Source organism: Haliaeetus albicilla, chromosome 23, assembly GCF_947461875.1.
Source record: "Haliaeetus albicilla chromosome 23, bHalAlb1.1, whole genome shotgun sequence".
Classification (NCBI taxonomy): Eukaryota; Metazoa; Chordata; class Aves; order Accipitriformes; family Accipitridae; genus Haliaeetus; species Haliaeetus albicilla.
The window spans coordinates 23996554-24017251 of NC_091505.1; the positions used below are offsets into that span (position 1 = coordinate 23996554).

The following is a 20698-nucleotide window of genomic DNA, read 5'->3' on the forward strand; positions in this document are numbered from 1 at the left end:
GTAACAGTCCAATTCATTTATCATTTTACAATGGTGACACAGTGATTAATTTCCAGTTGAAATACTTACTAAGAAGAAGTAATAGAAAAGGAAGAAAATGGGTTTGGAAGCTAAGTAATGAAATTTCTGTATCAAAATCTGCATTTAAATTTCCAAAGATGAAGAAAGCCTGCACTACCTTTTCAGGAACGTGGCAGTCGTCTTAGCTTACCAAGGTTGCTTGCAGGTGCTTCATTTCCAAGGAAATAAAGGCAGAGTGCATTTACCAAAACCGCAAATGGTACATAAAATAAGATACTGACAGAAAGCTGAGTGGATTTCATCAAAAAGGTAAGGATTTATTATTTTTTATAGAAAACTAAATATTTTTACAACCTTCATCAACTATTTCACCTAATTTTCATTGTCACATACTCCACCTATGCAGTACAAACATACACGGGCAATAATATTAGCGTCTTCATTCATGTACTATGTCAATGTATTTCCTATGTATGATAATATATACAAAACAATCCAGAGTCCTGAACACCTCCATCTGCTGACAAGATTTTCAAACCAAAGAAATATTTTTTCAGCCACTGTGATCAAGCTTTGCAGAAGCAAAATTTGAATGTGAATTTCCAAAACTCGGGTTTCAACTATATAGCCCAATCCAAAGTCCACCAAAGACAATTTGACTCTTTTACTTACTGGCTGGCTGGATCAGTCTCTTAGAGCAAAGTTTTACCAGCACACGTCCTGACTGATTTTTCTTGCAGGAGTAAATCCAATGGTACGTGACTACAATTACTCATACAGCCAGAGTCTTAGAAGGACATATACATTGCAAAAATATGGTTGACTAGTATTTCACAGAGAAATTAATTTCAAATTCTGTATTAGAAAAAAAGAAAACAATAACCTTTACTTCCTCCACTAACAAAGACAAAGTATGGTTTAAGCTTTAAAATATTTATCTGAAAAAGTCTGTAGTGTGTAAATGTTTTCATTTCCCTACCTAATCCTTAGAGTGAAATATTTGTATCCGAATCATATTCATCTCTTCAGCTACACAGATCAGTCATGATGTAAACTGCATCCTGCAGCTCTTTTTCATGCATGCTGGGTTTGAGATCTGTAAGTTTGGAGTACTAAATTCAGAGCTATTTCCATTGGTAGTGTTGTGCAAACTAAACAAAGCTAAAGAGTGCAAGAGCACTTCTCTGGCTTTTGATGTTTCTACATTCTGCTCCTGTGATACCTGAAAGCTTATCTGATTCAGGTTATTCCTTATCAAACTGCAAGTGAGGAGGTTTGTTACAGAACCACACCTGGTCAAATTTTCTTCAAAAAACTGTTTATAAAACTCTGCCACTTTTGTTTCCATGTACTTGTTGAGCACAGAGTTTGAAAGCGGCTCTGCACAGAGCATGATACTACTCCTTTCTCCAGCTTCATCTCCAGACAGGGACTTTACACTTGGCTTTTCAGGATGCTCACATAGAGGGAACTGACCTAGAGGAATATCTATGGACAGTAAAACAGGGCCATTGGGAAGTTCATCACACACATGGTCCAAAACACAACCTGAATCACACATATGGTCCCCCACATGGTCTCCCCCGATATGCAAGTCAGGGTAGTTTTGATAAATGCTGTTGCATGACCAGGATCTATACAAATCCATCTGTTCAGTATTTTGTTCTCTTTTGGGGATACGTAAAGCTGGTGATACAGTTCCTTTAACAAGTGTTTTCTGATCCTTTGCAGGTACCTCTTTTATGGATCTCCACTGAGGACTGCTACCATGTTCCATTTTGCTACTTCTAGCAGAGATCTCATCCTGCTTCTCGTATCCATCAGCAAAGCCTTTGATTTTTGGGTTGTCTACAAGTTTCTGTCTCCAGATTCCCTCTTTATCCTTTTTGGATGCAGGAGATTTGCGAGGCTTATCTTGATGACAGCTTTCTTTATATATGAGTCTAGTTAAGATGCCTTCTGCCAACATGATGACAAGTGCGAGTAACAGTCTAATCACCAGAGTTCCATGTAGTCCTGTGAGTAAAAGAAAGACAGGCAGAGTACCTCAAACTTATTTGGACAAAGAGGAACAATAATAATAAGTGAACAATGCACTTTTTATAAAGACTGCGATTTTTCTTTAGAATATTCTTTTTCTTTAGAATATTTATTTTTAGTAAACAGTAAACTGCATGCTTTTCTACAATTTTAACCTCTACATGTCAACAAAACCCACTCTGAAGATACAGGAAGGGCATTAACCAGGTTCTTATCTGTGATATCACTTCTGTTCCTAGGTATCTCTTCTGCATTGTGGCTAGTTGAGATAGATCATACTTACGAGCCGTAAAAATCAGCAAAATTATTTACTTGTCTATATCACTACCATCAGTTGCAAATCAACATTTTCCACTGAAAGACAACAATTTCTAAGAGCTAAAAAGGTGACATAAGAAGGAAATCAAGATGAAATTCAGACTTAGAGGTTGATTCTGAACCGGCCTGAGCCTTCCTATGAGGTACCAAGATGCTTCAAAAGATGCTGGTAGTTCTTCAAGTATAATAAAACTGCATCCCAAAATGCAGTTCACAAATTAAAAATATTTTTAGAGTCCCTCTTAATGATTTTAAAAGATACAAGTAGTTAATGTCTTCCCCAATAGTGAAGTGATGAGTGGTACGTTTCTGTATCTATAAGCTCCACAGTTTTACTTAAATACACATGAAAAATTAAAAGCTAGCCAATGTGTCTCAAAATAATCTACAACATTTAATGATGCCTTATCATTCCTTTTCAATTCACCTACTGTTAAAATCAATGGGAAGCTTTCCATTTAGAGCCGAGTGTGACCTAAACTCACTAAGGAAAAGATCATCACCACTCCTCTTATGGAGGACCGGGAAAGATGAACACAAGAAAACCCCTCTGTTCTTCAAATGTCTTTTTAATCTCTGCATAATTCAACTACCTTTACACACCTCTACTGTGCTCATGGTTTGAAATAGGGGGGAGAGGCAAGGGATGAGGCCATTTTACTGAAGAGCACATAGCAAGTCTCCCAAAGAACACGACATACTGTCATGCTGTTTGAAATACACCAAAAATTCTACTTATATCATGGACAATTAAGGCTCAATACTTTTCACAGTGCTGGCAATTTACATCAGTAGTAAAGCCGTGCAAGTCACTAGATAGCTATCCACACCAATGAAATCGCTGCAAATTTAATACGATATTTGATATATAACCAGAAAGATCCTCCTCACTCTACTAATTTGCTTCTAACTATCAGCAGCCAAACCATATACTCTCACTTACTTGTTCTAAAATGAAACTTGATACACTGGGTCACTTTTTTTAATCCCAGTACTCTTCCAGAAAGCTATTCTAAAACTCCAATTACTTGAGAGATGGAAATTTTTGACTTCCCTCCTAAATATACACACTGCTACAGTATAACCATTTGCTTTTTATTTTTTCGGGGTTTTTCTTTTAGCTTGAATGGCACTGTTCCCCCCCTGAAGCTGAAGGTAACACTGTAATTGCCTTATGCCTGCAAGTGAGACCAAAGCAGACAATAAAGGCAGTACACCATGCCTTCTCCTGGTTACATTAGCATAACTGTTTACTTTATCTACAGAATCGTTTACATATGCAAAAAGCAGGACAACATTTTCTTAAGCATTTAAGGGACTTGGGAAACCAAGTGCCATTTTCAAAAGAGGCAAGAGTACTTGACAGTCTAAATCTTGCTGAATGTCAATGGAATTTAGAATGCTGCATGCCTCATTTGCTTCTGAAAAACAGGACACAGGTACCCAGATCCTTATGTGCTAAAAAATGTTGCTGTATTGCTTTGAAAATGCTCATAGTGCTAATGTAGAGCTAAAATACGGTAATCTTAGCAAAATTGCTCTCTTTCAAATAAAGTAAATGGTGCCTGCATTCTGGAACAAAGCATAAGGAAAAAAAAAAAAAGTACAAAAAGCCCAGACTTACCGATCCTAGTCGGGTAAGAGGCAGATAATCACATAGCCCAGAACTCTCCTACTACAGCTGCTATAAGAGAATAGATTCTTACATACTCTTTCTTCACTACTGTCTGTGTGGAAAAAAAATGACAAACATATGAGTTAGTTCCCCATTTTCTCCTCCTAAAACAGAAGTGATCCCACTGGAAAAGTGCGCAGTTTTTGAATACAAAGTGACAGTAGCTCTAAAAGAGGATGTTAAAAAAAAAAAATGAATCGAGATGTTTCTGACTGTGGTGCAATACTGATGAGTTGCTAACTGCCACAACACATCATTTAAAAACAACAAAGGCTACTAAAGGATCAGAGTGCCTGTACCTCACCAGGCTGTTCAAACTTGAAACTGAATTCCACCGAACACTTCCATCTACAGAAGTTCAGTTTTGTTCTATCATCCACCGGACTTACAGAGGCGATGTTATTTACAGCATTTCCCCTTTTGAAACAAACAGCTAAATCTGTAGTCTCGTGACCTTCTTCTGATGGGGAAGTAGTTGACAACTCCATTTCATCAAGATTTTGATGAAACGTCATTTGTCTATAAAACACAAATATGAGAATCTGCCTCTCTGAAAGCAGTAGCCATCAGACAGCTGTGGGCAATCATGTCACTCACTGACCAAAGCCACTTTCTCTGGGCTCAAAAATTACCTCTGTCTCAATGGCACATCAGAGGTGCCCCCATGGCGTTTTTAGCATGTCCTTCTCGCTCCAGCTGAAACCGAGCTCATGCACTGAGCCACAGCACTTCCCCCAGCACTAGATCCAGTCCATGGACAATTTCAAGAGTTTTCTGTTGATGCCTTTTCTAAATTTCCTTTTTCTCATAAGATAAAAAAACAAAACCCAAACCCCAGAAGTTGAATCTCAAAGTACTGGACAAAAGATCTTAAAAAGACACTGTTTAGTGTAATGATAGGAGCGAGACACAAATGTAAAATAAAACTAGAGTGTAAAGATAACATTACAGCAACATATTGATTGCAACCCATCATACAACATGTTTGGGCAGTAAAATAATGATGTGCCTTAAAAATCAATTAATGTAAGGTTTGAAGTAACTATGACCATAAAGGTCCAGTGGATTCCCTTTAAAATTATTCCTGTTCCCTCCTTATCACGTGTATTTCACAAAAGACTTCAGTTTTTATGGAGGAAGAATGAAAGCCATTTTTATTCCCAGTGAATTTACATAAAAGTCATTTGATATTTAAATGCTGTTTAAAATTACTTTATTTTAATCATCTTACATGACTAATTTCTGCATGGTAGATGTGGTTGTGACTTCAACAGAGTACTCGTGCCCCCAGTCTTGGAGGGCAGGAAACAGGGTGGTTCAAATTCCATGTAGTTTTAAACCTTGCCTCCTTCACGGAGCTTGTAATTAGTGCCAGCTGCAGCTGTATTTTTTGTGCGACAGTTTCAACAAAACACAAAAGTAACAGAGAGAAAGGAAGAAATCAAATTAGGTCTTTAGTCTTGAGTGATTAAAAACAAGTCACCTTTCATTTCAGTTGTACTCAGGTGTCAAATGCAGCAATATCCAAAGAAATTTATATATTTATATTGATAAGATCTTACAAAAAACCCCTTATACTTACAAAAATAAAATCAGAACAAGATAGAATCAAAGCTATTTCAGAAGCTGAAAACAGACCGCAGTTAGAAGAAACAGTCAGCAAGACAAGCATACTTGTCTGAATCCCGAGGCTAAACTTAAAGCAAAATGTATAAACAAAGAAAAATAAATTTGACTGTACCATTCCTACACGGAAAAAATAAATAAGACAGCATTGTGTGTTACCATACACAATTATCATGTCATGTGAACTACAGCAGCATATAAACCAAGTCCCTTATTTCAGCCCAGACTATGTATTTTATGTGCATGTAAACGTGCTATAGAAACTGACTACGCTGACCGTTTGGGTGGGGTTTTTTTTTCCAAGCACAGCTGTTGCAAGTCTCCTGTCTTCCATTTAAACCAGCAGTACCTCATTTCAACAACCCCAACTTCCCTGAGTTTTCAAATACCTTCTCGCACAACAGCTCCTCCTTCACCCGAACGGACGCTCCAGCTCTTCGGTGACGCCTCTTCTGACCGATTTAACAAAATACAAACCCCAAACCCGCCCCCGACAGCGCCCGCCTCCCGACCATGGCCCACACTGACCGGGGGGGGGCACAGGCCCACACGGGTCTCTCTGCGGCGGGCAGGCACTCACGTTATCTGGGTAGGCCGAAATACTTTTTAAACCTAAAGAAGCGGCGGACAGGAGGCACGGGGAGCTCACAGGGGAGCAAAGGCAACGGCTGAGGCCGGATGGGAGGAGAGCTCACCCCGCAGCCCCGAGCGGACACCCGGAGCAGGCCCCCGAGCCCGGAGCTGCCGGGCGGGACCATTGCAACAGGCTCAAGCGCCCGGGGACGAACCCCCAGCGCTGAGGGGAGAAGGAGAGAAGACCCGGAGGGCTCGGGCCGCGGTTCGCTGGCGGAGGGGCCATTCGCCGGTGCGGCGGGCAGCGGACTCTCCTCATGGAGGGTGAGGCCGCCCGGCAGTTCCCTCAGCCCGCAGGGGGCGGGCCTTCACGCTGACTGACAAGAGGAACGCCCAGTGGGGAAGGCGGGGCAGGCTCGCCTCGGTCGCTGTGTGGCGGTTGGTTGCCGCGGCAACGGCGCGAGGCGGCGGCCGCTGAGGGGAGGTGGGCGCCATTACGGTCGGTTACACCGGCGTGAGGGCCCGGGCAGGTAAGCGGGGGGTCGGGGTGAGGCGACGGCCCCTCGGCCGGCAGGCGGGGCAGAGGCAGGCCGTTAACGGGCTGCGGGAGGAGTTACTCGGTGAGCCGGGGCCGGAGGAGGCGGGCGGCCGGCCCGCGGTAGTCGGTGGGGACGGCGGAGGATAGGGCAGAGCCGGGGGGCCCGGACCCTGCCCCATCCCGCTCCCCGCCTTGTCCTTACACCGGGCTTCAGCGGAGGGAAGAGGGACCGAACCGTGCTGGGAGCCGCGGTGCGTGGCGTTGCTGTGGTTTACCGTCCGTGGGCGAGAGTTAACGTGGATTTAGTGCCGCGTTCGCGGTTAGGAACCGTGTATCCGATCAAGTTCTGTTTGCACAAGCGAAAAATAACTTGCCCTACGTGCTGGGAAAGGGCTCAAAAAGGAATTCAAATCAGATGGGAACTATATTGCAGTTGAGATTGTATTAATGATGGTGCCTGTTTCCTTTTTTTTTTTTTTTTTTTAAGGATTTTGAGATGTTATTCCAAGCAGCTGAAAATGAAGAAGCCTCCCAAGTGCCTGAAGGTGTCTTCAACAGGCAAACCTGTGAGAGAAGGAATTACTGTATATAGGACCAATTTTGATACTTCACAAATGCAACACACTAAATATATGTATTTTGCATACTGGAACACTTGGAGTACTCAGTACTTACTGCGACACAGTGCTCACCTCCTGTAGTAAGATGGTGATTTCTACTTCACCTTAAGTTGACTTTCAGAATCCTTTTGCATTTCCCAAAGTTTTTCCAAAAGTTTACCAATACAGTTAAAAATTGTTAATAATAAACATTTCAAAATTATTAATAATCAACTCTTCAATCTAAAACATTCTACCACAATCACATAATATGGACAAATCACGGAATGCTTGTGTGGGAACTCACTAAAAGATAACTATGTGGTAATTATTTTTTTGTAGAGTGGGATTATTTTGTTTAGGTAGTGCTACCTGATCTATTCAGATAGGCTTCACTGATCTGGAATGGGCTACATGGATAATGAGCAATAAGTAAAGGCCTTCATTTTCCCCTTATACCTTGAATCAGCTCAAAATCAGAGGCTGGGCATGAGATAGGGAAATGTGATCACAGAATGCCTCTCTCTAGGCACTGTCATACACACTTTCCAACTCTTGTATTTACATCACCAAAAAACCCTGAAAAAGCAAGACTGGCAGAAGAGGAAAACACCAAGTCAGGAAAGCTTAATGGCTTGTTCCCAGGTAATGAGTTGTCTCAGTTTCTTTTTAAATTGGCTATTAAAATTCTCTTACCATAATGGGGAAAATAAAGGAGAGAAAAGGTCTGATAAAGTTCTTAACATAGGTTACTGATGAGTCTGAATCTAGACAAAAACTTAGTAACGTTGTTCTTGGTAAATCTTATTTCTTGCATTTCTCAAGTTGTGGGCCCAAGGGCACAGGACTAGCTAATACCTTTTTCTCAGGTTAAAAAAAAAAAAAACAACCAAGATGCAGAACAGATCTTTATATACATTGTATGCATATACACACATACACAGTCTCTTACCAGTAATGGAGCTGCTCAGGAGCCATTCATTTACTCACCTACTTCTGCTGACTGCAACTGTACCTCAGGTTAACCCATTCTGGGCTTTGTCTTTGTGGAGTTAACCTGAACTGACTCTGAATGAAGACCCTTCAGTAAGAGACTAGCAGGCACCTATCTCCACCATGCACACCTCAAATTTCTATTGCAAGACATTTCTGGTATTTAAAATATGTGCAACACGAGCTGAATGATATTATCAGACTTTACAGAATTTTCCATGATATGCAGATTAAGAATCTTAAATGAGAAATGAATAAAATCCGACATTAACTGGTAGAAAAGTTTTATTATTACAGTGCACACCATTGTAACCTGAAACAGCAAGTTAAGTAAACATTATATGCACACATGCAGTTGGTTTTTTAAACACATTTTTGAAAACTGTTTGTATTGAGCTTTATATTAATGAATAATAATTTGGTTTTTTAAGACTTCTTATGAACAAACAAGAAAACCAGAGATTTTTCTGGGTGATACAAGTGAAATGTATATACAGGAAAGTAAATGAGATTCACTGTAATTTAGAAATAGCATCAAAAGCCCTTTTCCCTATCTTACATTATGGACTATTTTTTAAGACACTAAAAAAGGGCAAGTAAGTGTGAGAGACAAGCAATAAACACCATTAAAAGACATCGATGTAACTGATGGTTCTCCATTGTGCATTAGTTGTTCAGACAGAAAACAAGCTGATCCTATAAATGGCAAGCAAGCAGCCTTCTCGCAAACCACTCTTTAAAGAATTAAGTTACTGGTTTCCTTCAGAGGATGTGAATTGAAGTCTGGGATTTGGGCAAATCCTACTGCAGTTTAGGGGCTGAGAATGCATCTTCTGTAGCTCTACAGAAGATCGTCTAGGTGGTGCAAAACTTCAGCATGTAAAGCTTAAAAGAATGTACCTGCTGGGTCTACCAGGCAAATAGAGAAGGTAAAAGGGAATAGTTTTAGTTTAAAAATTTATCCTACACCGCCCTCTGGCAACACAAATATTAAATAACATAGTTCCCCTGCTGTGAGCAGCACACAGCTAATTAATTACACATTGCAAAAAAAGCAACTGCGACTGTTTGGCAAGCTCTACAGGCATGGGGTGAAGCTGATCTGCCCTGTCCGCTTCCGATTTGTAACTAACTGCCTTGGGGAAAGAGTGGGAAAGCAGGTTAATTAGGAAGCGTATTCAGTGCTCTCCTAAAAACTCCAAAACCTCCAAAGACAGTTTTGGGTAGGTGTATCCTAACTAATTAAAACCCATTAGTTGCAACAGGTGAGATCCAACCCAACAGACTTCACATGCAGCAGCAGCAGATGCGTTATGTTCACTTTGTTGTACAGATCCTGTACTTTCACAGAGCAGTATTTTCATTCGAAAACTCCACTTCTTTCAACTTACGGGACCACTTCAAGCCGTGAACAAAACATGCAAACAAGTCAATCGTGTGAGAAAGCATTCTAAAACAATTTTATTGGAATGATACAGGAATGGTTAATATACAGGTTAAGTCCTCAATGCCTGCCTTCTACATAGGAAAAAAAGAATAAAGAAATTAACAAATTCAGTTCTTGCACCCATCATTAGCCTAACACAGGTATGGGAAACAGAAAAACAGCATATAGGCAACAGATTCCTAGCACTCCTAAATCCATGCAAGATATCTGCATCAAAATGAATGCAAGTTTTACACACAGTCCCACAACAAAGAGATATTTTCGGTATTTTTCAGTTTGCGTTGGTGCCTTGTTCCCTGGACAAAGAAATAATTCAGTCTGTCTCAACAGAGCTTGCTTAGGAATGCTGATACAGTTTGAACGCTACCATATGGCAAGGGTAGGGGACCAGACGAGGGAAGTGACTTTGCTTTCTTAAACTTGGCAATTTTCTTGACCATCAGAAACAGAGATTGACCTCGTTTCAGAATGTTTTGGGTCGCTGAACCGACAGAATTTGGCAGCAACTTTCAATTACGGCTTCTCCAAAATAATGACTGTAATTCACAGAACTTATACCATACTTTCCTTACACAGGAAACACAGCAAATTGGCGTGAGTATAGTGGCTTGTGTGTCAAATTCCACTTTCTTTGCAAGACTTTACTTAGTATTCTTACATACTTCCTCAAAATTTAACTGCTACTTTAGACACAGGGAAAGATTATGCCAATATTAAGAAAGAAAAATCACCTCTGTTCAGAAAGATGAAATCATAGTGAACAACAAACATCAGACACTGGATTTAAAATGTAACCTAACTTCCATCCCCAAAAGATCTTGAAAATAAGTTTCACAAAATTTCAGCAATTACTGATAAAGCCCGTTAATGAAAAAGCACAAATGCGTGTATTAATCTTGAAGGTAAGGCAACATTAATCTATCCCTATGCCTTTTGATACTGTGCTTGCTTTTGTAAGCACAAGCTTCAAACTGACTCCCAGCCTCCCAAATTAGAAAAGATAAAACATGAATTCAATGTCATTTTAACCAACTTGGCTCCATGCCAGATCCTGCTCACTCGGACATCTGTGGAGGTTTCATCATGAGCTGTCTAGAAGCAGAGCTGCTCTCCAACCAAAGCAAACTAGCTGCATTTCTCTTTTAACAGATGTTGACAAAACCATCAGTTGTAGGAAACAGAAAAAAGCCCCAAAGAAATGTTGGTAAGGGAAGTATTTAATTACTGCACTTCAGAACATTTTTGTAAACGTAAGTTTTTACTTTTAGCCTGTTCCTAATTCCAGGCTTCAAAACTAGGAACTGTAATCCTTTTCAGAAAGTATTTAGAAAGCACTGCATACATTTTACAGCATCAGTGTAAAATAACCGCATGGCGATGATATGCTGCAGCCTTTTGCTGATCTGTACCACCTGCTTCTCTGTCTTCATAAAGCAAAGAAAATCAAAATGTGTGTGTGCAGAGCTATTAGAATGATCCTCTAACTACAGCAAGGACTAATTATCTTTCTTACTGTCTTTTGATGCTTTTGGGGAATAAGTACATTATGTGGTGCAAAATGCATTTTAAATTACCCACACACTTTGTAAACCTGTTTCTTATCCTTCAGGGCACTTGTAATTATTTGTATTTTTGCAGAACCTGGCCAAGAAATACAGACTATCTCATGAGCACTGGGAGAACAGACAGGTTAATATTGCACATGGTAATTTCACCAATACAAGCCACTTTAATAGATTTGCAATTCCTGTAATAGCTTCATGATATAGCAATAACAATGGAAAAAAAGGTTTTAAACCCTAAAAAAAAAAAAGTCTTGCTTAATTACAATAGTTCTTGCTATTCAAACATTTATTTCCTTGTTTGAAAAAATACTATATGAATCTAATGACTACTTGAACATGCAATAAGATGCCTAATGCTATAAGCAGTGTGAACTGGTATTTTTGTAGAGAAATACATTAAAGGCTTTCACCCTTACACAGGTAAGGAAATGCCATTTCTGGCCATTTTGGCTTATTTGCAACATTGCCTGGGAATTAGCGTATACGTCACTGAGGTGCACTGAATCCTGCACACAGACATGTAATCGCATCATACTTAGGCAGCTGTGTGATTAACTTGCCAACGGAAAGGCTGTCCATTGCCCAAATCCCTTTTTCTTTGTCAAAAGAGCCCACATGGATCACTTAAATGAGAAATACATGGCATTATTATTTTTTCTTATCATCTGTACAGCGTGTTACAATACAAATCTTAAATAACCATTCTACAAAAGAACAAACACAACTTTCAAAAGTTACTACAATGGCTATACTACACGATACCACCTACAATTTCATCTGAAACCAGAAAAGACACTGAAAAATTACTGTGTAATTCAGTAACATTTTTGAGGCAACTCAGGCACTAAAGTTAGTATCTGATAAGGTTTTAGATGCTGTTGCTTGTTTTCCATATTTTAAATAGTTGGATCTCTAGGTACAACCTCATCTGTATTATTAGTACTAAAATAGTTTCTTGAGATTTACACAAAATGGACGAATTGCCAAGACAGTTTAAACTATGTGAAAATCATTGATGTCCAATTGCTTCAGTTTCCTATGCTTCCAACTTTGCAATAATACACTCTGTGCTCTCTACCTTTATGTTCACATTTTCATCTTGTGTTCAAATTTGTATTATGTACGGTGAATGCTGCAAGCACCAATCAAATGTTAGAAATCACATCTATATTTCTTGAAGCAGAGACAATTGTATTATTTTATAAAAAGCTGTGGAAATTCCCTTTACAGAACATTTAAGGCAGTTGAAATTCATGCTTGCTGCTTTGCCAGTGCTTCAGCTTCCTGAAATAGCAGAAAAGAATTACACATATTAGTACTTTATGAAAGGTGACAACTTACACATACCTGTGTTAGCAGATGACACAACAGAAACTGCAGCAGTACGTGATTAAGAAGTGAGCAGCACTGAACCCAACTCAAGAAAAGAGTCCCCGCTGCCTACGACGACATTATGAAACAAGTCCCATATAGTGCTGGCTTTAACTCCAATTCTAAGCTAGCTCAGGTAGTACCTGCAGGAATATTCCAACCTGTGTCCACAGCCAGTTTTGACCATGGAAGTTTAAAACCAAAGAAGATCAGATATAACAAGTTATCCCTCATTTCATGTTAGGACACAAGAACTATTTAGGGAGCAAAGTTTATTTGAAGAACCATGGTTAAATGGAAAAGGAATTCATAATTAATAAACATCTCAACATCCAAAAAAAAAAAAAAAGGAGGGGAGAGGAAAACAAGAGCGGTCTCAGCAGAGACGCAATTTACTTTCTGAACTAAACCCTACCAAAGGACAAAAAGCCAGCATTTAGCTTTTGTCTTCCAGAAGGGTGATCAGGGCAGCCTGCGAGTCTTTATTCAGACACAGCTCGGAGCTGCTCCAGCACTAGACCCATACGTGAGGTCCGTCCTGGGGCTGGCAGCAGGTCTGTCCTGGCACTGGCACTGCTGAGTAATCCCAGCTCTCCGCTGCCGGAGGGGAAGTGAGTCAGCGGGGACGTGCTCCCTGGGTGACCTGCTCTCCATGCCCAGGGCTCCCAACCCACACCTCTTCGAGGGACCTTCGGCTACACGAAAACATTCCTATGAAGCTTCTGAGGTGAAGGAACAGCTAAAGCAGTTCAGCAGACATACCAGCTAACCTCTAACAATTCGCAGTATGTTTCAGAAGGAACATTGAAAAACAATAGCATGCATTTTTCAGTCTTCTTTCAGCCTTTGTAAGGTGGTCACAAATGGGAACAGAATGACAATAGAAGAAATGCAAAAGGAATTTTTTTCTGAAGATGGTTTCTACAAGTGTACTTTCGACTGAAGATTAATTTAACTACCTGTTAGCAGCAACATGGTCTACAAGAAGATGAACAGAGGCACAGTGCTCTCACTGCAGAACTTCAGGGTGGACGGCATGGTTTATTTTAAAGAGAAAAGTTCAACATCTGCTCAACTTTTATGCAACGGAGTTGTTTGCTTTTGTGACTGCAGAGAAATACTGAAGATAACAGACTCAACAGTATCGTTGTTAACATGAGCGAGTATGCTAAACAAATAAAAAACAAGAGGAGGAAGGACTAAGAAGGGAATTTCCAAGAAGCCTGTAAGACTTGTAAAAGAGGGGACACAGTGGGTGACCCCAGCCTGCAGGGCAGGAAGTACCACGCATATCTCCCTTATCTTAGACATGGTGGATCACTCTGGTTTTCCTGGCTATCTGCCCAAGCGCCTAGCATCGCACTGCCTTTTAACTCAGGGGCGTGGGAACAGCCTCGCTTGGACCGCTGGCTCAGGTCTGCCCTGCTCCCGGACCGCGCTCTGCTCCTCTGGCTGCACGTCACGGGTCAAAGAGCAGAACTGGGACGTCACCGTGCAGTCATGCTGCTTGTGCGAGGGCATCCTATCCGTTCGTGGCAGAAAAGGCAAGTGAAGAATGAAGGAAAGATTAAAAAGAACTACAAAGCCTGGAAAAAACAAGGATGTTTGATATTCTCTAAAGGACAAGCAGTTCTTTGACCAGTAAGAAAGAGGAGATGGTTCCCTTGGCATTGTAACAACTCCATTAACCAGTCATGGGCACTACAGAAGTAACATCTAGGTTTTTTTTTTTTCCAGAAAGTGCAAGACAAAGTACTTCTCTTCAAAACAGGCAGTGGTAAGCTAGAGAGGATTCCTGGTATTTCCCTCATCCCCAGGAAAGTGGGTCCAAGTAACTCAGAGAACATGCTAACCTATTTCTCAAAGGTCAAAATCCATTTCCTTGGGCATGGTCCTGCAAATTACCTGGGAAAGGCTCAGCTTTTCAGATTTGGTACTACCCCTTCTTTCATAGTTTTCCTTATTTCTCCCTCAAGGCCCCTCACTCAGCATGCTCTCAGTCCCTAAATAATCACTCACAGCCTTTGACTCACAAAATCCTCTCCTTTTGAAACCCACCCATATTGCTTGAAGTAGGGATATTTAAGATAAATTGAATGCCAACCTTTCCCAGGGTTTGTAGGTCCAATTGTATTCTCGGTGCCCAAAGCACAAACCAAAGCACCAGGGCTCAGTAAATAGTTACTTGCATTTCCCATGCTCACTTCTGAGCCCTTCTTGTTTAGCATTAATATCGGACCTTTGTGTTCAGAGTCAACTAACTTTCCACATCTCTCATAATGACATTTACTGGAGGTTTGCTGTCAAGGTCCTCTCTTGCAATCGCACACAGGTTGTTCCCAGACTCCTTCCATCTTATGTAGCAACATACGCAGAGGCAATGTCATTAGCTACAGTATTATACCCAAGCTTCATGCAGCTATGCTGTAAATGCCAATTTCAGCATCTACAAATCAGTTTCTCCTCCTCAGCAGCAGGCAATCAGCTTGATTTGACATCATGTAATTGTGGGACAGATACCAAAAGTCAGACCAACAGCAGAATGCACTAAATACAAGGTCACTTACGCAAAGGTTATCTTCATCAGCTCAAATGCACCTCCCCAAGCTGTAGCAAGCAATATAAAAATTCAGCAGAGTACAACTGCATTGTATTTCTCCTTTTTAAAACTCACCTTTTCCTTAGGTGAGGACAGAATCAGAGCATCCCTTAGGACAGAATCAGAGCAACTAATAGCCATGCAGACTGCTTCTGCAACCTGGCAGGTTAAGCAAGCAGCAATGTTCATAAATGTTATAGAGACAGATGACCTGATTCATTACGGCAGCAACTGCTCTCCAGTACCATTGCGCTTCCCAGATCTCGGCTGCAAGGGGAAAAGCACGGGCTTTTCTGCATCCCGTGGTGTCAGGGCTGTTTTCTCACTTCTTGGCTCTGTCCTGCATACTCTTTTGTACAGCGCTGTGCAGATGTTCCAAGAAACTTCAATAAGATTTACCTGACTATCGCACTGTGTGCAGCTGGCCTTCTGACGCCAGTGACACATGATGCTGGGGCACGTATCACAGGTTTTGCTCTCTGCAATTCTCTGTACGAGGCAGAGTTTTTCCTCACTGCACCATTCACATTAGTGGAGCTACTGCTAGAAATTAGTTTGGCTCCCAAAACTGCTTCAGTCTGACCCACAACTTGTAATGCTCACTACTGATGGATCATCATCCACCTTTAAAATTAGGTGTCTTAGTGACACGCACAGCATGACTTCCAACTCTTACATGAATAAAGTTGAAAGGAACCATCGTGTTTATCCCCTGGAACAAGAAAGCTGGAAGTGACCTGGAGGATCCTGCTGCTGTCAAGTGAAACATATAAAGCAGGCTTGTCCTATCCTATCAAAATCAAAAGGAGAATTCCAGCCCATTGCATCTGCAAAGCGGCAACCCAGTTTGTAATTGGCAAAGGAAAACAAGGCTTCAGATAACAAGCTGGAGGAAAAAATTACTCCGAAGCAAGACCATATTATTTCACAAACATAACTCTGGTTTCAAGGTATTTTCTAGTACAAAAATCTTATCAAAATTTCACATGAATTAAGTTTTTTCACTGAATTGAAATAATTCTTTGGTTTTGTGACAATTATTTTCACCTAGATTTCTTGTGCATTCTTCAGTGCAACTATTAACTACTCTTTCATTTGTTCCCAGAGTGTACGATAAAAAAAAAAAAAAAAAAAAAATCCAATGGTAAGAGACAATTATTACTAGTGAAGAACTTGACCCAGCTCTTCTTTCCAAAGCAACAAAAGTTTTTCCATTAACTTCAAAAAGAGCACTGTGGCTCTGCAGTGAGGATACCGAAAGAGCATCTGTACCAAACACTGAGTTTTTTGGGTAGAAGGAGGGGGAGGCAGATGCCTCCAGGGAACACAGCATCCTCCAAATAAACCAGCACATAACAACAGTGTGTTGCTGTGATGTCGAAGACTGAAAGTTAGTCTCTGGAGACTGAGTATCAGACCAGCATGTATTGACTGGGGCAACCACAGAACACAAAAAACATCCTACTATAAGCAGAGAAGAACAAGGTGTAAAATACAGGTTGTGGTTTACTGTAAGAAATGTGCACACCTACCTTTGAACCAGGTGGCGCAGTCAAGCCTAAAAATGCATATACGGCATTGTTCTCTCGCGCTTCAAAGAAAGCTTCATAGTCCTTCACCGTGGGAGTCAGGGAGGGGTTGGAAACAAAAGCGAGAAGTATGAATTGTCTGAAATAATCACGGCTCAATTTGGTGTGTTACCCAACCCTCACCAAGCAAACTGCTTCCTGTGGCCGAATGCAAAATTCAGAGTGTCACCTTCGATATTTATCATTAGCACTAATACCATATAAACTGTACTGTCTGAAAAACGACAAGCTAGGAATTTCACTATCTGTAGCAACAAGATGCTGCTGTGAGGTGCTTCTGCCTTTCCCAGAGGGACAGCCTCCATAGCAAGGTAGTTGTTGTCACTGGTCTGGCATGGATGTCCCTCCTGCAGGAGCGGGCTGAGCCCATACCTTGTCATCTGAAACACTGATATCCCCAGCTGTCATTGCTAATTACTGATTAGTAATGGCAACCGTGCAACTACGCACATAACTCTTAAACCTGTTAAATTTAAACCTATAAACTGAGAGTACACCTTTTCCCATCACGTTTCCCATTAATGATTAGTCTATACAAATGAAGGAAATCAGGTGACACTGTTTGTTGTACTCATAGCACACTACAGTTGCTCTAAGTAAGCACACAGCCACTTCCCAGGACAATTAAGGTAAAAACAATGAAATAATAAAAGAAATACCAATGCTTCCTTCTCTGCCAATTTTTGTATTTGAGGCAGAATGCAGTGCTGTACAGAGTACAAACAACACAGCTTAGTTGTCTGCTAAGTTAGGAAAGAGCAAGCAGAAAGTCCACAGTGTGTCTCAGCAACAGCAGTTGCCAAACACTGACCAAATGAACCCAGATTTGTGCAAGTCCACCATTGTCCGAGTTACCACATACTTCCCTCACTCCGATTTCCAAACTCAGCACATATCTGTCCTATGACTTTCCTTCTCTCCCTTTTTAACTGAAGCAACAGTACCAGCTTCTTCCAGCTTTACTGGGGAATGTTTTGATGCAGGAGTCCTGGCTGAGAAACCCAAGGCAAGGCAGCAGCTCAGAGCAGGCTCAGTCTTGGGCTGAAGTCAGGGAGAGAGCTGCCATTAAGGGCATGCTGCTTCGCATGTCTGTCTGTCTGGTAGGCAAAAGCCTAAGAAATAGCAAATGCTGCTTGAAAATAGCAGTGTCTTCAGAGCAGGGGCAGCCCTAAGAAGAGGCTGTTGCAGCTGGAACAGAAGAAAGTACAGGGAACAGAGGATAAAACTGCCTAGACATCAGGGATGTCAAATTATTGTTCGATCTGTACATGCAGCATTTGGGTGCTAGTTTGATAAAAATGTGTATGATTACGTTAAATCCTCCCTGAAGCCCTTCTGTTGACAATACTGGGACTGCTTGATAACAAAGGGGTTGTTTATCTTGCTAGTGCATAGTCTGGCAGTCTGCTTCATAGCATCTACCAGGAAAGGAATGCCTGTGACTAAAGAGCAGGGTTCATGCCAACTTGCACAGCATCTACAGTTACAGCCTTTCTGCTGTGCACAGACCAATAAAAGTCAATTTGCTCATTCCTCTGCCAGTTATGCTGCATCAGATGAAACAAACAGGGAAGTTCATGCTTGAGATGAATCAGATTAAGACATAAAGAGGTTCAAGTGTGTGGGCATAGAATTAACTTTTACCTTCCTGAAAGCTAAACTGTAGTAATTTGAATGCAGCTACACAAATTGACTGAACTTCAAAAGTTCAAAGTGACATCAACCAAAACTTTGGGGATGAAATAAACCCATAGCAAGAACTGGTCTGAAGCATCTATACCACTCTCCCCAAAACTACCATATTCAGAACCATTGTGGGTTGCAGTTGGGAATACATTAGAAGCATCTCTGATAAGCAAGCATCCAGACCTAAGTGCATACAGCTTTTTCTCTTCCTGTCCCAGACCACTGCATAGTAAAGCCCTGTTTTGCTGCACAGCTGCAGCAATGCAGCAGAAATTTGGCAACATTTCACTGATAAAGGACAACTGCACAGTGATCAGCTTGCATCCTTAAACCTCGGTACACCAAGGGAGAAAGGTGATACTGTTGCAACTGCACTTCCTACTGGTACAGAAATATTTGCCTCTTTTGTTTGTTTGTTTTTAAAGACAGGTAACTGAACAGAGATTTTCAACTCTTTGTGACTAGCCCTTTCTCAGCTTTCAGCTGCACACAACTATTGATCATTACATTTGTCTCCCCAAACCAACCTTTTTCCACATCACAACCACAGTCAGTAACATTTTGAGAGCCAAGTGGTACATTAGCTCACTGTGGATATTGTTTCAAGTTCCGCTTTTATTACAAGCAAGAAAAATTCCTGGCACATTGAGAATGATTCTTTCAGTAGCCACAGAATCGCCTTGCAAACGTCCAGAACTGGCAGGTTCTGGCTTACAGACTTCGCAGGTCAGAACCAAACTGCAAAACAACTTCGAAACCAACACACAGCACCAGAGGAATGCATACTATGAGCTTTTTTCAGAAGATACTAAATTTTAAAAATAAAATTAACAGTTAATCTAATAATCATTCGAGCATGGCCTGCTGAGTAGAAGTGCTGCAGGGCAACTTACTTTTGGTCAAGCTTTAAAATAATTACAAGTAGGAATGGTATTTGCAACATGAGTTTTCATCTATTCAAGGCGCTGGAGTAAGCGAACCGCAACAGCCTTCATTTTGCAAGCAGTACACAAAAACTGATCCCAAGAAGGATCAGAAAACTGATTTATGATCATGGCAGATATCACTTCATATAAGCACTTGTTTTGGAAGATGAACAGACTACAGAGCGATCTGGGCTCCACACATATTGGCAAACCCCACATAGAACAGCTCAGCTCTCTGAACTTGCTATAGAACATAAGGCTGGTGCAACAGTGCCAGATTTCTGTGAAGTGTTAGTTCACAATCATGGTGAATATGAGAATTAAAAAACCCTGTAAATTTTCAGAGCCATAAGAGGGGAAAAAACCCAGAGGGAAAAAAAAAATACATATATACACTGCAAGGTGGTGGTAGGCTTATTCAAGTAGCACAATGATCTGGGAATCAGGAGGTCCAAATTTTAATCTCTTCTCTATAATGGAACTGGAATATTCAAGAGTCAATTACTATTAAAAGCCCAAGAAGAGGGGTAAATGTCTAACACCTTCCACGCCCTTCACAGTTTGCATTCTTAAACATACAGCTGCTCAAGTCCTTCCCTGCTTAATACAACAGTGAAGCACAGACTATGGCAGAGAGTAAGAGGACTGGGACGAGAAGCAATGGAGACCTGGAGCCATTCCTTACCCCGAGGTACCGGCTGTCGTTGAAGAGCCGGGGTGGCAGGGGGTTCCCGCTTGCTGGCCGGCTGTCTTCAGGGACATTCTCACGCATCCATTTCCGATTCTCCTCATTGGCGGCGATATCCTTTTCCTCAAATTCAATTTTGTTGGCTTCCAAGAAACCTAACACATCTTGCTGCTGCTTTTTAATCTGTCACAAAAGAGGCGGGGGGGGGGGGGGGGGGGAGAAAAAGCAAAAAAAAAAATCAGTCAAACCATTTTTTCTGCTGTGGATTATGCAATTCCAGGGTTCAATGCAGAAACAAGAGGGTGCAAAACAGGTTGAAAATGGAAGTGGTAAGAAAATTCTTAGAATAAAAAAGCATCTTCTAAAGAGTTATATCTGAGCCTTGACTTGGCTCCTACATAATTCAACAGGCTGAAGTCTAAAGACACTGTCCCTATATACATG

The 20698-nt window shown here is 41.1% G+C and overlaps 2 protein-coding genes and 1 long non-coding RNA gene across 8 annotated transcripts in view; 1 reads left to right on the plus strand and 2 right to left on the minus strand.

Moving 5' to 3' along the window:
• Positions 1-313: 313 nt before the first annotated feature.
• LOC104320921 (TLR adapter interacting with SLC15A4 on the lysosome) lies at positions 314-6563 on the minus strand. Of its 6 annotated transcripts, none has more exons than XM_069811568.1 (4): positions 6261-6563; positions 5286-5435; positions 4004-4106; positions 314-2037 (listed from the first exon to the last, which is right to left on the minus strand). In XM_069811568.1, exon 4 carries the CDS (start codon positions 1988-1990, stop codon positions 1064-1066), a length of 927 nt encoding a protein of 308 aa, XP_069667669.1. In that variant the 5' UTR covers positions 1991-2037; positions 4004-4106; positions 5286-5435; positions 6261-6563; the 3' UTR covers positions 314-1063. The 6 variants fall into 6 exon arrangements, with proteins under 6 accessions (XP_069667669.1, XP_069667667.1, XP_069667666.1 ...); XM_069811566.1 differs by having other exon boundaries at positions 6209-6563; XM_069811565.1 differs by lacking the exon at positions 6261-6563 and adding an exon at positions 6070-6198.
• LOC138690760 (uncharacterized) lies at positions 6166-9329 on the plus strand. Its single transcript, XR_011329548.1, has 2 exons — positions 6166-6269; positions 7279-9329. It is a non-coding gene; the product is annotated as an uncharacterized lncRNA (long non-coding RNA).
• A 490-nt stretch (positions 9330-9819) lies between these two features.
• The window catches only part of SH3BGRL (SH3 domain binding glutamate rich protein like), a 36632-nt gene continuing 25753 nt past the window's right edge, over positions 9820-20698 (minus strand). The window contains exons 2-4 of the mRNA XM_069811571.1: positions 20252-20437; positions 16898-16978; positions 9820-12679 (exon numbers count right to left, since the gene is read on the minus strand). Coding sequence (XP_069667672.1) covers positions 12647-12679; positions 16898-16978; positions 20252-20437 — 300 coding nt within the window. The 3' untranslated portion in view covers positions 9820-12646. The remainder of the gene's footprint in view (positions 12680-16897; positions 16979-20251; positions 20438-20698) is intronic.